Here is a 13,897-nt window from a genome sequence, read left to right as displayed (position 1 = left end):
AAACTCCATTGTGCTTACCGTCCGCAAAGTTCTGGACAGGTAGAGAGGATGAATCGAACTCTCAAGACCCACTTAGCCAAGTTATGTCAAGAAACCAGGAGAAAATGGATAGAAATGTTGCCCTTAGCTCTGTTCAGAATTCGCTGTACTCTTCACAAAACTACTGGTTTGTCCCCTTTTGAGCTAATGTACGGCAGGCCTCCTCAAATATTAGTTAGGTTAAGAGGAGACCTCCAAGAATTAGCAAATGTCAGTCTAAGGCAGGAAATTCAAGCACTGGGCAAAGTTCTCCAAACTCAACGCCGGTTTGTCTTGGAGAACCGACCCCCAATTCCCATTACAGAAATTCATCCCTTCCAACCAGGAGATGAGGTGTGGATCAAAAAATGGAGAGATGACCCTCTGATTCCGAAATGGAAAGGACCAAATACTGTTATACTTTCCACCCCTACAGCTGTAAAAGTAGCTAGAATTAAGCCCTGGATACACTGGACGCGAGTCAAGAGGGCAAGGGAGGGGGAATGGACTATAAACAGGAATCCTGACGATCCTTTAAAAATCACTTTAAGAAAACAGTAAGAAGATTCAGACTAGACCCTACTGTGGACACACCGGGAGACTGTCCGCCCTGCGTACGGTCAGATCTGCAACTGGAGAATTGAAAAAGGGGACTAGACCTTACTGCAGCTAACCAGGAAATTAGCTGTCCTGCGTACGGTCAGATCCCAAGAAAATCAAGTATGTGTGCTGCTAAGCTAGTAATATTAGTAGTAATAAATTGTGTTTCTCTAACAATAGGTAAAAAAGGGGGACCTGGTGTAGGTAAAAGAGAGATTTTAGAAGGTGATGTCCCAAATTTCTTGCCTGATATAAAAGAGAAGAAAAAGTTCCCACAAGGCGGTGCCTTTAAGGAAGAAAGTCTGCCCCAAAAGTTAGCCGAAAACTATTGGCTACACTTAGCTAACATCACTGGAATCACTCACTTCTGCCTCCCAAAGAACCTACCCACCAGTAAGCTCATTAGCACATGTCTAATACCTGTCTGTAGACAGCCTGATAATATAGAAATTAGGGGTATTGCTACAGATTTGTCTTATTCCCATAATCCTTCATGGGGTACTGTCTCAACGACTCTACCCCCTGCAGAGTTCTATTTAGACACCCCTATTGTCGCCGCTACAAATGCTACGTGTGCACGAATGATTAATTATAAAAAAAGATGTAAAATTGTCCCTGGTCCATCCATAAATTACAAGAAAGTTCAGGATATTCCCTTTAATTTTGCACATGTACTTTTACCTAATGGATGGTTTTAGACCTGTGGTTCCCGTACGTGGTCATTTATTCCAGCCAACTTGTCCGACAGCCAACCATGTTGCCTCAGTCGCCTAGCCCCTTTTCTTCCCCCGTGGCCGATAAAGAAAGCCCATCACTGACAACATCGAGCTTTAAAGCTGACTGAAGATTGTAATAGCCATTTACGACTTTACTCAGATTCAGAAAAGCTGGCATTAGCAGTATCATTAGTTGAGATAGGGGTGCTAGCCCTAGAGGATGGTCTAGAGGGCAACCCGTTAGCATGTGCCATGGCAAAAAGTATAAACGCCACCTCACAAGCTCTGTCCTTGCTCAATAAAGAATTCCATGACCTAAGAGGTGCCATGTTAGAGAACAGGGCTGGTATAAATTACCTCTACCTTCTTCATCATTTAGGTTGTGAAACCCATCAGAATCTCTGTTGTTTCAATTTATCTGACAATAGCAATGCTATAGATAAACAAATCAACAGCTTGCACCAAATTGTGGCCGATATCACAATAGGAAAACACGATTGGCTTGACTGGCTGACCTCTTGGATTCCAAATCTTAATTGGCTCAAGGCAGCATTTGTTCTAATTCTGCCTATAGTATTAATGGGAATACTGTTATGCCTCTGTATCCCCTGGTTTATACGTTGCCTGAAAAATATGCTAAATGCCTTAACCTCAAAAACTGCCGCCCGCTATACGCTGTTAGCGCTGCAAGATATAAAATAACCTAAGTTGCTATGAAAATGCTATAACTGTAAGGAAAATTATGCATTTAAGGGGGGAATGTAGTAGCCATATTTAAGGCCAGACTGAGTGGTCTTATATATCTGCTAACTTAGTATAGTTTAGCAAAAGATCAGCAATGTAGAAACTGCCCTTGTCAGCAAGCTGGATTGCACAACCTAGTCATGCCTTTAACATTTTGCTTACTGCAGGCTGTAACCATGTCTTAAGATAGAACATCCTGTGGCCCACTTCCTGTACTGTAAACAACTGTGCTAACTGTAAAACCACGAAAGAGGGGACGGGAGAAAGGGTCGCATGTATGTCATCATTACTATAAAAGAAATGTGTAACCATAGTTCAGGGCTTTTAGCTCTTTGGAAAAGATTCCAGCCTCAAGCCCGTGCGTTAAATAAAGAAGTTCTCATTTTCCTTCACTCCGTGGTCTCTCTGACTTTGATTTCTGCTACAGGGGAAGGCTGGATTAGACCAATAATTTTAATAAGAAATGGAAGAAATAACTATGGTTGGAATCTTAGAGAGAGGGTTAAAGAAAACAATCCACTTCCCCCTCAGCTTTAAAAAGTCCAGAAATTTTACATCCCCAATAAAAGTCTTCCTATGTCATTTTTAGAATTCATTTTGGGGGAATAAAGGCTGGGCAGCAATATATGAGCACTTTGTCTTAAACATTTTATTCATCGTTCTGAAAGAAAATATTTCCTACTCGAAAATTGTTCAGTTTTTTTTTTGGGGGGGACAAAAAGATCCTTTGGGGGGGAACAGGCAAAAAACAGGCCTTTTCTGATGGGGGGGGTGTTCCCAGGCTTTCACATCTCTATTCCTATGTACATATCACCACACTGGGAACCATAGCTCAGGAGCAGAGTACATGCTGTGCATGCAAAAGGTCCTAGGTTCATCCAACTTCATTTTAAAAAGGTCAGATACCAGGGGGTGGGAAACTGCCTTTTCTGTTTCAGACCCTGGAAAGCCACTGCCAGTCAGAGCAGACAATACTGGGCTAGATGTACAAATAGCTTGACTACTTCCTATGGTAGCTTCCTATGTTCACATCCTCCTGAGGCTAATTCTTGCACTTCTTATTGTACCCTGCTCCCTACCCAATCTTTCCCAGGCCTAACCCATTCCCACCTAGTCTTATACATAGACTAGGTTTGTAAACTTCTATCAACCAATTTCTTCACGCTGTACATTTTACCAGGCAAAACATGCTAGCAGAAAGGTAAGCAGAAAGAAAACAAATCTATAGGGCATGATCCAACGGCATCATTCCGCAAACTGAAATACCACTAGCAGAGCTCCACTGAATGCAAGTGATTGTGCAAATGTACCTTTAGTTGGATTTTCCTCTTATGCATAGTTCAGAACCTAGTTTCCATTAGCACAATGTTATTTGCACTAGCAAAATGACACAGTTGGATACTGCCCATAATCTGATTAATCTAATTGCACTGAAAGGGTTAGGGCATTCCCTACTCACATGAAAGTCCATCTGCATCTTAGTCCTCCAGAAAGCTTTGGATCAGAGTGCAATTCTTCACCACTTCAAAATATTATTAGAAGATTCTTGTTAATAATGACTGACAAGCACAGCCATATTTAGTGACATATTCAAGTAAAAAGAGGGTAAAATTAACATGCAATAAGCAGTTAATTATCAGGCTTCATACCATTTGTTATAAGCATTCACAATGACCTCTCTTAGAACAACTCGCATTACAGCAGATATCGCAAGTTACTGACTATGTAATTACACTCAAAATGTTTTATCTGTTCAGTGCTTTACTATGCTGCAGTTATACTTCACCCAAAGTACAAACTAAAGAAACAATCTGTCTTCAGCTTTTAAAGCCAACTTTGCCATTGCTTGCCATGTGGAACTGTCAAATAAATGATGGGAGAGTTGGCTAAATTCCTTTGCATCGCTGGTCTTTGTCTGGATATGAGATTTATTCCTAAATATTAGCGGTTTCATTTTTTCACTTCTTGCCAGCTCTATAAAGAAAGAGGTGACTTTTTGCACCCACTTTAACTACTCCAACCCCCGCCCCAATATTTAACAACTAAAACGCTAAGCCAAAACACAGCTGTTTTGAAAGGAAACTTGAACTAACACAATTATATTTCCACAGCTTACATTATTCTACATGGAACATTACCTACAACATCACCTGCTTTTTCAGGAAAACATTACCTACTTTTTTCTAATCAGGAAATATTTAAGTACTTCATCATGTTTACTGTAATCTTTATGTAAACTCCTTTAGGATCCCTACTGATGATGTGCAACATACACATTTCCTAAACAAACAAATCATAAATAATCTGAAGGACGTTGGGGGTGGGGTTTCCTTCCTTAGTCATGTCAAAACAACTGAAATCCTCAAAAATTGTTCTTGGAATCTTCAATAAGTACTTCCAATAAATACCAGAAAAGTAAATGTAAATGTGTTATTTCATATTTATAAATATGAAAAGTACATACTCCCATCAATGGGTGGCTACTTGCACCTGTACCTTCTGACACTGGCATTCCCTCGGGATGGGAGTTCAGCTGTCCTCCCCCTCTGATTCTGCACATGAGGCAGATGCTGCAGGTGAGCTGGGGACACTGTCTGAGCGTCACTCCAAGTCCTCTTCTGCAAATGAGCCTGGTGTAGCCTCTCCTGAGATGCTGGAGGCTCCTGGGGTAGCATTGGAGACAGGAGGCCTCTCAGGGTGTTTGGACATCGTGACATAGTAGTCTTCATCTGAGGAGTCAACCTGGCTTGGGCCTGGACCAGACATGATAATCACTACACTTAGGAGAACCTGCTCAAATCAGGGCCTGGCTCAGAATGAGGAAAAAGGGTGGATCCTCCAGCTCCTATATAAGCTCTCAGTCTAAACAGCATCACTGCTGAAGCAGCAGCTCCCTTAAACTTCCAGGTTCTACTGCTAACCTTTCCTGAACAAGAGAAATGGGTGTATACCTAGAGTCAAATGTCACTTTCATGGTTATCGGTTGGGGGGTTGGTCTGAATGAAGTTTCAGGGGTCCCTCACAGCCTCTATTGCAAATAAATTCAACGCGGGTAATCCTAGATCCATAGAATCATAGAATAGTAGGGTTGGAAAGGGCCTACAAGCCATCGAGTCCAACCCCCTGCTCAATACAGGAATCCAAGTCAGAGCATCCCTGACAGATGGCTGTCCAGCCTCATCTTGAAGGCCTCCAGTGTGGGAGAGCCCACCACCTCCCTAGGTCATTGGTTCCATTGTCGTATTGCTCTTAACAGTCAGGAAGTTTCACCTGATGGTCAGCCGGAATCTGGCTTCCTGTAACTTGAGCCCATGATTCCGTGTCCTGCACTCTGGGATGATCGAGAAGAGATCCTGGCCTTCCTCTCTGGGACAACCTTTCAAGTACTTGAAGAGTGCTATCGTATCTCCCCTCAGTCTTCTCCTCTCAAGGCTAAACATGCCCAGTTCTTTCAGTCTCTCTTCAACGGGCTTTGTTTCCAGTCCCCTGATCATCTTTGTTACCCTCCTCTGAACCCTCTCCAGCTTGTCTGCATCCTTCTTAAAGTGTGGTGCCCAGAACTGGACACAGTACTCCAGATGAGGCCTAACCAGTGCTGAGTAGAGGAGAACTAGTACTTCCCGGGATTTGGAAGCTATGCTTCTATCCATGCAGCCCAAAAGAGCATTTGCCTTTTTTGCAGCCACATCACATTGTTGGCTCATATTCAGCTACAACAATTCCAAGATCCTTCTTGTTTGTAATGCTGTTGAGCCACGTATCCCCCATCTTGTAACTGTGCATTTGGTTTCTTTTTCCTAGGTGCAGAACCTGGCATTAATGCCTATTAAATGTCATTCTGTTGTTTTCTGCCCAGCGCTCCAGTCTATCCAGATCACTTTGAATTTTGTTTCTGTCTTCCAAAGTATCCTGCCCAATTTTGTGTCATCTGCAAATTTGATCAGTGTTCCCTGCACCTCCTTCTGTCAAGGGCTCCTTGGAGGGCTCTCAGTCTAATCCAGTAGCCAAGTCCAGACACAGACAAAGGGATTCTTTTCAAAGCTTTATTCTTCTTTTACAACTTAACAGCTCTACAGGTAGCAACTAGATCTGAGCAGCAGCATCCCTATGCCCTAAGTTAGAACAGTTGGTCTCCGTTTGAAGGGCAATTACTGGCAGACCCCTGAATATAAGGACTAGGGAGAATCCCTCCCCTTTTCCCTTGGATCCTCTGGGCGCAACCGTTCTTTGAGCGCGAACCATTTGGCACCGCTCCCTGCGTCTGCGCCGCACATCCCCCCCAGTCTGCTATCTGTGCTGAGTCACTCCCTGGACTGCTTTCTAAACTAGGAATGTGGCTGGGAGGAATCTCCGTCAGCTGTTGGTCCTGGGAAAAAAGGAGCGACTGCTCTTCCTCAGCATCAGAACTACTCTGGGATTCTATGGGCTCAGTGTCCACCCTGACATCTTCTCCAAGTCATTAATAAAAATGTTGAAGAGCACCAGGCCCAGGACTGAGCCCTGCGGTACCCTGCTCGTTACCTCTCCCCAGTTTGAGAAGGTCCCATTGATAAGCACTCTTTGAGTCCGATTCTGTAGCCAACTGTGGATCCACCGGATCGTTGTTTCATCTAGCCCACTTTGAGCTGGTTTGCTCATCAGGATATCATGGGGCACTTTGGCGAAAGCTTTGCTGAAGTCGAGGTATATTATGTCCACAGCATTCCCACATTCCACAAGGGAGGTGACTTGATCAAAAAATGAGACCAGATTCGTCTGGCAGGACTTGTTTTTGACAAATGCATGTTGGCTTCGAGTAATCACGGCATTGTTTTCAAGGTGCTTACAGATGGATTGCTTTATCATCTGCTCCAGAATTTGCCCAGGGATTGATGTCAGACTGATTGGTCTGTAGTTCCCAGGTTCCTCCTTTTTACCCTTTTTGAAGATAGGGACAACATTAGCCCTCCTCCAGTCATCTGGCACATCACCCATCCTCCATGATTTCTCAAAGAGAATAGACAGCGGTTCTGAGAGTTCTTTTGCTAGTTCCTTTATTACTCTAGCGTGCAGTTCATCTGGCCCTGGAGATTTGAACTCATTCAAAGTAATTAGGTGTTCCTTGACTATATGCCTATCAATCTCAAGCTGCAATCCTGCCCCTTCAGCCTGTACTTCGCCTTTGCCAGGGGGGACATAGACCCTCTTTTAGGAGAAGACTGAGCCAAAGTAGGAATTGGGCACTTCTGCCTTTTCTTTGTCATCTATTATCATTTTGCCATCCTTATTTAATAGCTGAACCACCATTTCTTTCCTCTGTCTTTTACTACGCACATAGCCGAAGAAAGCCTTCTTGTTGCTTTTAGCATCCCTCGCTAACCTCAGCTCGTTCTCAGCTTTAGCCTTCCTGATGCCATCCCTGCAATTCTGTTCTACCCTGCCTGTAGCACAGAATTCCTTCGTTGCTTGGCCTTCTTTCCACTTCCTATGTGTGTCCTTTTTTGTTTTCAGGTCATCTCTAAGCTTTTTGTGAAGCCACATTGGCTTCTTCTGTTGTCTTCCACCTTTTCTTCTTGTTGGAATTGTTTGTAATTCTGCCATGAGAATTTCCTTTTTTAAAAACTCCCACCCATCTTGGACTCCTTTTCTCGCTAGCATCGCTTGCCATGGGACCTTACTTATAATTGTTCTGAGTTTATTAAAATCAGCTTTCCTAAAATCCAGGGTACGCGTTTGGCTACATTTGGCTTCTGCTTCCTTTAGAACCAAGAACTCAAGTATAACATGGTCACTTTCCCCCAGAGTTCCTGTAACTGCTACTTTACCCACTAAGTCATCTCTGTTGGTTAGGATCAAGTCAAGGATAGCCGATCCTCTAGTTCCTTCCTCCACTTTCTGTAGGAGAAAGTTATCTTCCACACAAGTCAGGAATTTCCTGGAGGGGCCATGTTTTGCAGAATTTGTCTCCCAACAAATATCGGGGAAATTGAAGTCCCCCATTACTACTACATCATGCTTCCTTGAAACATTGGCTATTTGCTTTTCAAAAGTTTCATCCTCGTCTTCTCCTTGATTGGGTGGCCGGTAGTAGACTCCAACCACCAGATTCCTTTTATTTTTTGCTCCATTTATTTTGATCCAGATGCTCGATGTGGCTACCGAGTTCATCCTCCTGTATTTCTGTGCAGAGATATGTATTTTTCACATACAGTGCAACCCCACCTCCCTTTCTGTTACTCCTGTTCTTTTTGAACAAGTTATATCCTTCAATTGCTGTATTCCAGTCATGACAGTCATCCCACCAAGTCTCAGTTACACCTATCAAATCATAGTTTCCCTCCTGTATTAAGAGTTCAAGTTCGTTCTGTTTGTTTCCCATACTCTGGGCATTAGTATATAGACATCGAAGACCATGTGCTTCATAGTCTGGCTTTCTTCCTACATGTTTGTGAAGACTATGATTTGGCGCTATTAGAGCTGTTCTCTACGTTGTGGTGCATGAACCTTCACCCATTGTTACCCCCAACTTTACATCTCCCTTCCCATAGCATTCAGTTTAAACCCCTCCTGATAAAGTTCTTCATGCTGTGGCCAAACACATTCTTCCCATCCTTTGTGAGGTGCAACCCGTCCCTTGCCAACAGTCCATTTTCCAGGAAGTATAGCCCGTGGTCCCAGAATCCAAATCCCTCTCATCGGCACCACCTTTGTAGCCAGTCATTCACCCGGAATTTTCATTCCCTTTCTATCCCTCTTCTAACTACTGGAAGGATGGATGAGAAAACTATCTGAGTCCCAAAGTTCTTGAGTTTCCTTCCCAAAGCTTCAATGTCTGACGTGATTTCTTCGTAGCTCTGCTTGGCGGTATCATTTGTTCCCACATGGATGAGAAGAAAGGGATACCTGTCAGTGGGCTTTATGAGTGCAGGCAACCCTTCAGTCATGTCTCTAATCCATCCTCCTGGGAGACAGCGCACCTGGCAAGTCCACAGGTCTTCACGACATACTTGGGTTTCGATCCCACGCAGAAAGGAGTCTCCCGCTACTACTACTCTTCTCTTCTTCATCTTGTAGGCCTTGGTTTCATCACCTCTGCTTGACTGACTTCAGCCTCTTGCTCACTCTCATGCAGGTTCCCCTGTAATTCTTCCTCTGCAGGCTGTCCTCCAGTCTCATCCTCAAGTACCTGGAAACAGTCCAGAACTCTTCATGTTCTCTTATTCCCCGGAGAATCGACAGTCGCCGCTCCAGTCCTCTTACTTTTTCTTCCAGCAGCGTGATCAACTTGCACTTGTTGCACGTGTAGGCCATGTTGTTCTCAGGCAAGAAAACAAACACTGCACACACCTTGCAGGTCACCACCACTGGAGAGCCTTGTCCTTCCATAGTCTGTTTTCCTTTTTGTGTCTAGCTTTCTGATAGTTCTAGAGTAGCCTGTGCCTGGCCCTTACTCACTGGAGGTTAAAACCGGAGTCCCACTGGTATGGAAGTGTGTGTTACAAGACAAATAAATGAAAAAAAAAATGTTTTTTAAAATGTTAGGGGCCTCCCCCTTGACCTCCCCTGGCCAACTCCTGTTTGCTCTCCCTGTTCACTCTCCCTGATCAATCGCTCTCTGGGAGCTTGCTTGCTTCTGTAGTCCCTGGACCAACTGGAGCAGCTTCCTTTGCTCTGCTCTCCTCAGCTGGGAGGCAGGAAACAGACTGAAGCTTCCTGCCCACACAGCTGCTGGGAGTACTCAGGCCACACACAGCCAATTCAGTTGGAGCTCTCAGGAGCACCTGGTGAGCTCACAGCCACTCAGAAGGACAAAGGACAGCCCTATGGGCTTCCTCCAGCTTCCTCCAGCCCACGTACCTCTTTCCCTTTGTCTCCTTTGTCTCTTCTGCCACTGCAAATCCCCTGGCCAACTCCTGTTTGCTCTCCCTGTTCCCTTGCTCTGATTGCTCGCTCTCTGGGAGCTTGCTTGCTTCTGTAGTCCCTGGAGCAGCTTCCTCTGCTCTGCTCAGCCGGGAGGTGGGAAACAGACCATCATTGTTGCTGGAGGCCCAAGTGGCCATGGCGACTCGGAGTGACCTTTAACCAGCTTTGGCTGGTTTGCCAGCTATAGCCTCTCCTGGACAGGGATAGCTTGACCACGGTGGTACAGGCAGTAGTAACCTCAAGACTAGATTACTGCAATGCGCTCTACATGAAGCTGCCCTTAAGGCTAGTCCGGAAGCTCGAGCTAGTGCATAATGCAGCAGCTCAGCTGCTGTCAGAAGCTGCCCCTTTTCAGTGTGCAACTCCTTTGCTGAGGAAACTGCACTGGGTGCCTATTCACTACCAGGCCAGTTTTAAGATATTAGTACTAGTGTACAAAGCCCTAAACAACTTGGAACCAGGACACCTGAGAGAGCGTCTCCTTCCTTACCAACCTACCTCGTCACTGAGGTCACCAGAGGGCATGTTCCAGGTGGTTCCACATGGCCCCCTGGCCTGGTTGGAGTCCACCAGGAAAAGAGCCTTCAGTGTGGTGGCCCCCTTCCTGTGGAATTCCCTGCCTTTGGAGGTCAGGCAGGCGCCAACGTTGTGTTCCTTCCAGCGCCTCCTGGACACATTGTTATTTTGAGAGGCCTTCCTTGAGTGAGCAGCCACAGTTTATTAAATTCGGCCTTTTCGGAACTTGTCTCTTTTAAAATGTTTTAAGCATTTTAAGATGGTGTTTTATTCTTTTATCTTTGCTGTTCACCACTCTGAGATCTTTGATGTAGAGCAGTATATAAATATTGTAAATAAAAGACATCTAAAAACCCTCTGTAACCGTTGACTGTAAGACAGCCTTCTCCAATCGGGTGCCCTCAGGTATTATGGCTAGCATGGCCAATGGGCAGGAATCCTGGAACTTGCAGTCTAAAACATCTAGAGGGCACCAGGTCAAGGAAGTCTGCTCTAAGATTTCTGTAGGTTGAGTGATCCTACGGCAATACTTCTTAAGACCTGACAAACAACAGATGATAGCCAGCAACATTCTGGGAACTAGGATGGTCCAAGAAGGCCTAGGTTATGTGCAGAAATTATTCAACTTTCTCCCCCCCACCACCACCCACTAGGCAAGGGCAAGGGCATGAGGTGTGTGAGTGTGTACAGAAGGTTAGTCTGTGCTAGAACTTGATCTGAAAAGGAAGCAGAGAGCTGGCTTTGCTCTCTACAGAAAATCTGATCCCACTATGGGCTTCCCTAGCAATCTCAGGAAGAACAGGAATTTGTTGGAGTGCAAATGCCATGAATCCTCCTCTTATGCACATCCTGTTGTTGTTGTTATTGTTGTTCAGTCGTTCAGTTGTGTCCGACTCTTCGTGACCCCATGGACCATAGCACGCCAGGCCTTCCTGACCTCCTCTCTCTCCCGGAGCGTGCTCAAGTCCATATTCATTGCATCAGTGATGCTATCTAGCCATCTCATCCTCTACCGTCCCCTTCTCCTTTTGCCTTCAGTCTTTCCCAGCATCAGGGTCTTTTCAGGAGAGTTTTCTCTTCGCATTAGGTGGCCAAAATATTTGAGCTTCAGCTTCAGTATCTGTCCTTCCAACTCAGGGTTGATTTCCTTTGGGATTGACTGATTTGACCTCCTTGCAGTCCAGGGGACTCATAAGAGTCTTCTCCAGCACCACAGTTTGAAAGCATCAATTCTTCGGCACTCAGCCTTCCTTATAGTCCAGCTCTCACAGCCATACGTTACTACTGGGAAAACCATAGCTTTGATTATATGAACCTTTGTCGGCAAGGTGATGTCTCTGCTTCTTACTATGCTGTCTAGGTTTGCCATAGCTTTCCTCCCAAGGAGCAAGCGTCTTTTAATTTCATGGCTACAGTCACCGTCTGCGGTGATCTTGGAGCCCAAGAAAATACAATCTGTCACTGCTTCCATTTCTTCCTCTTCCATATGCCAGGAAGTGATGGGGCCAGATGCCATGATCTTCGTTTTTTAATGCTGAGTTTCAAACCAGCTTTTGCACTCTCCTCTTTCACCCTCAACAAGAGGCTCTTGAGATCCTCTTCGCTTTCTGCCATTAGGGTGGTATCATCTGCGTATCTGAGGTTGTTGATAATTCTCCTGGCAATCTTAATTCCGACCTGTGATTCATTCAACCAGGCGTTTCTCATGATGTACTCTGCATATAAGTTAAATAAGCAGGGTGACAATATGCAGCCTTGTCATACTCCTTTCCCAATTTTGAACCAATCGGTTGTTGCATGCCTGGTTCTTACTGTTGCTTCTTGACCCTCGTACAGGTTTCTCAGGAGACAGGTAAGATGGTCTGGTACCCCCATCTCTTTCAGAATTTGCCAGAGTTTGTTGTGATCCACACAATCAAAGGCTTTAGCGTAGTCAATGAAGCAGAAATAGACGTTTTTCTGGAATTCTCTTGCTTTCCCCATGATCCAGCGAACGCTGGCGATTTGATCTCTAGTTCCTCTGCCTCTTCGAAACCCAGCTTGTACTTCCGGTAGGTTCGCATACTGCTGACGCCTAGCTTGTAGGATTTTGAGCATCACCTTGCTGGCATGTGAAATGAGCGCAATTGTACGGTAGTTTGAACACTCTTTGGCATTGCCCTTCTTTGGAATTGGAATGTAAACTGACCTTTTTCAGTCTTGCGGCCATTGTTGAGTGTTCCAAATTTGTTGGCATATTGAGTGCAGCACTTTAACAGCATCATCTTTTAGGATTTTAAATAGCTCAGCTGGAATACTGTCATCTCCGCTAGCTTTGTTGTTAGTAATGCTTCCTAAGGCCCACTTGACTTCACTCTCGAGGATGTCCGGCTCAAGTTCAGTGACCGCACTATCATGGCTATCAGGGACATTCAGATCTTTCCTGTATAGTTCTTCTGTGTATTCTTTCCACCTCTTCTTCATGTCATCTGCTTCTGTTAGGTCCCTGCCTTCTTTGTCCTTTATCATGGCCGTCTTTGCACAAAACGTTCCCTTGAGATCTCCAATTTTCTTGAAGAGATCTCTAGTCTTTCCCATTCTGTTGTTTTCCTCCATTTCTTTGCATTGTTCATTTAAGAAGGCCTTCTTAACTCTCCTTGCTATTCCCTGGAACTCTGCATTCAGTTGGATATATTTTCCCCTTTCTCCTTTGTTTTTCGCTTCCCTTTCCTCAGCTACTTGTAAAGCCTCATCAGACAGCCACTTTACTTTCTTGCATTTCTTTTTCTTTGGGATGGATTTACTTGCTGCCTCCTGAACAATGTTACGGACCTCTGTCCATAGTTCCTCAGGCACTCTATCAGGTCTAATCCCTTAAATCTATTCATCACCTCCACTGTATATTCATAAGGGATATGATTGAGGTCATACCTGAATGGTTTAGTGGTTTTCCCTACGTTCTTCAATTTAAGCCGAAATTTTGCAACAAGAAGCTCATCATCTGGGCCACAGTCAGCTCCAGGTCTTGTTTTTACTGACTGTATAGAGCTTCTCCATCTTTGGCTGCAATCTGATCAATCAATCTGATTTCGATATTGACCATCTGGTGATGTCCATGTGTAGAGTCGCCTCTTGTGCTGTTGGAAAAGAGTGTTCTCTTGGCAAAACTCTATTAGCCTTTGTCCTGCTTCATTTTGTACACCAAGGCCATGCTTGCCTGTTATCCCGGTGATTTCTTGCCTTCCTACTTTAGCATTCCAAGCCCCTATGATGAAGAGGACATCTTTTTTTGGTGTTAGTTCTAAAAGGTGTTGTAGGTCTTCATAGAACTGATCAACCTCAGCTTCTTCGGCATCAGTGGTTGGGGCATAGACTTGAATTACTGTGATGTTGAATGGTTTGCCTTGGATTCGTACTGAGAT

General features: G+C 44.6%; 1 protein-coding gene across 4 annotated transcripts in view; it reads right to left on the bottom strand.

Moving 5' to 3' along the window:
• Nucleotides 1-13,897, bottom strand: part of ATG10 (autophagy related 10) — a 202,950-nt gene that overhangs the window by 141,549 nt on the left and 47,504 nt on the right. Inside the window, exon 3 of one of the 4 annotated variants that reach the window (XM_084833586.1) lies at nucleotides 3,538-3,600. The exons of the other annotated variants lie outside the window; for them this stretch is intronic. Coding sequence (XP_084689712.1) covers nucleotides 3,538-3,555 — 18 coding nt within the window. The 5' untranslated portion in view covers nucleotides 3,556-3,600. The remainder of the gene's footprint in view (nucleotides 1-3,537; nucleotides 3,601-13,897) is intronic. 4 annotated transcript variants of the gene reach the window in all.

The sequence above is a fragment of the Heloderma suspectum genome, chromosome 2 (assembly GCF_057233095.1).
Source record: "Heloderma suspectum isolate Gila_16-S chromosome 2, 16-S_ref, whole genome shotgun sequence".
NCBI classification, from domain to species: Eukaryota; Metazoa; Chordata; class Lepidosauria; order Squamata; family Helodermatidae; genus Heloderma; species Heloderma suspectum.
The sequence above is the reverse complement of the archived record's forward strand: the minus strand, read 5'-3'. Positions and strand labels throughout refer to the sequence as shown.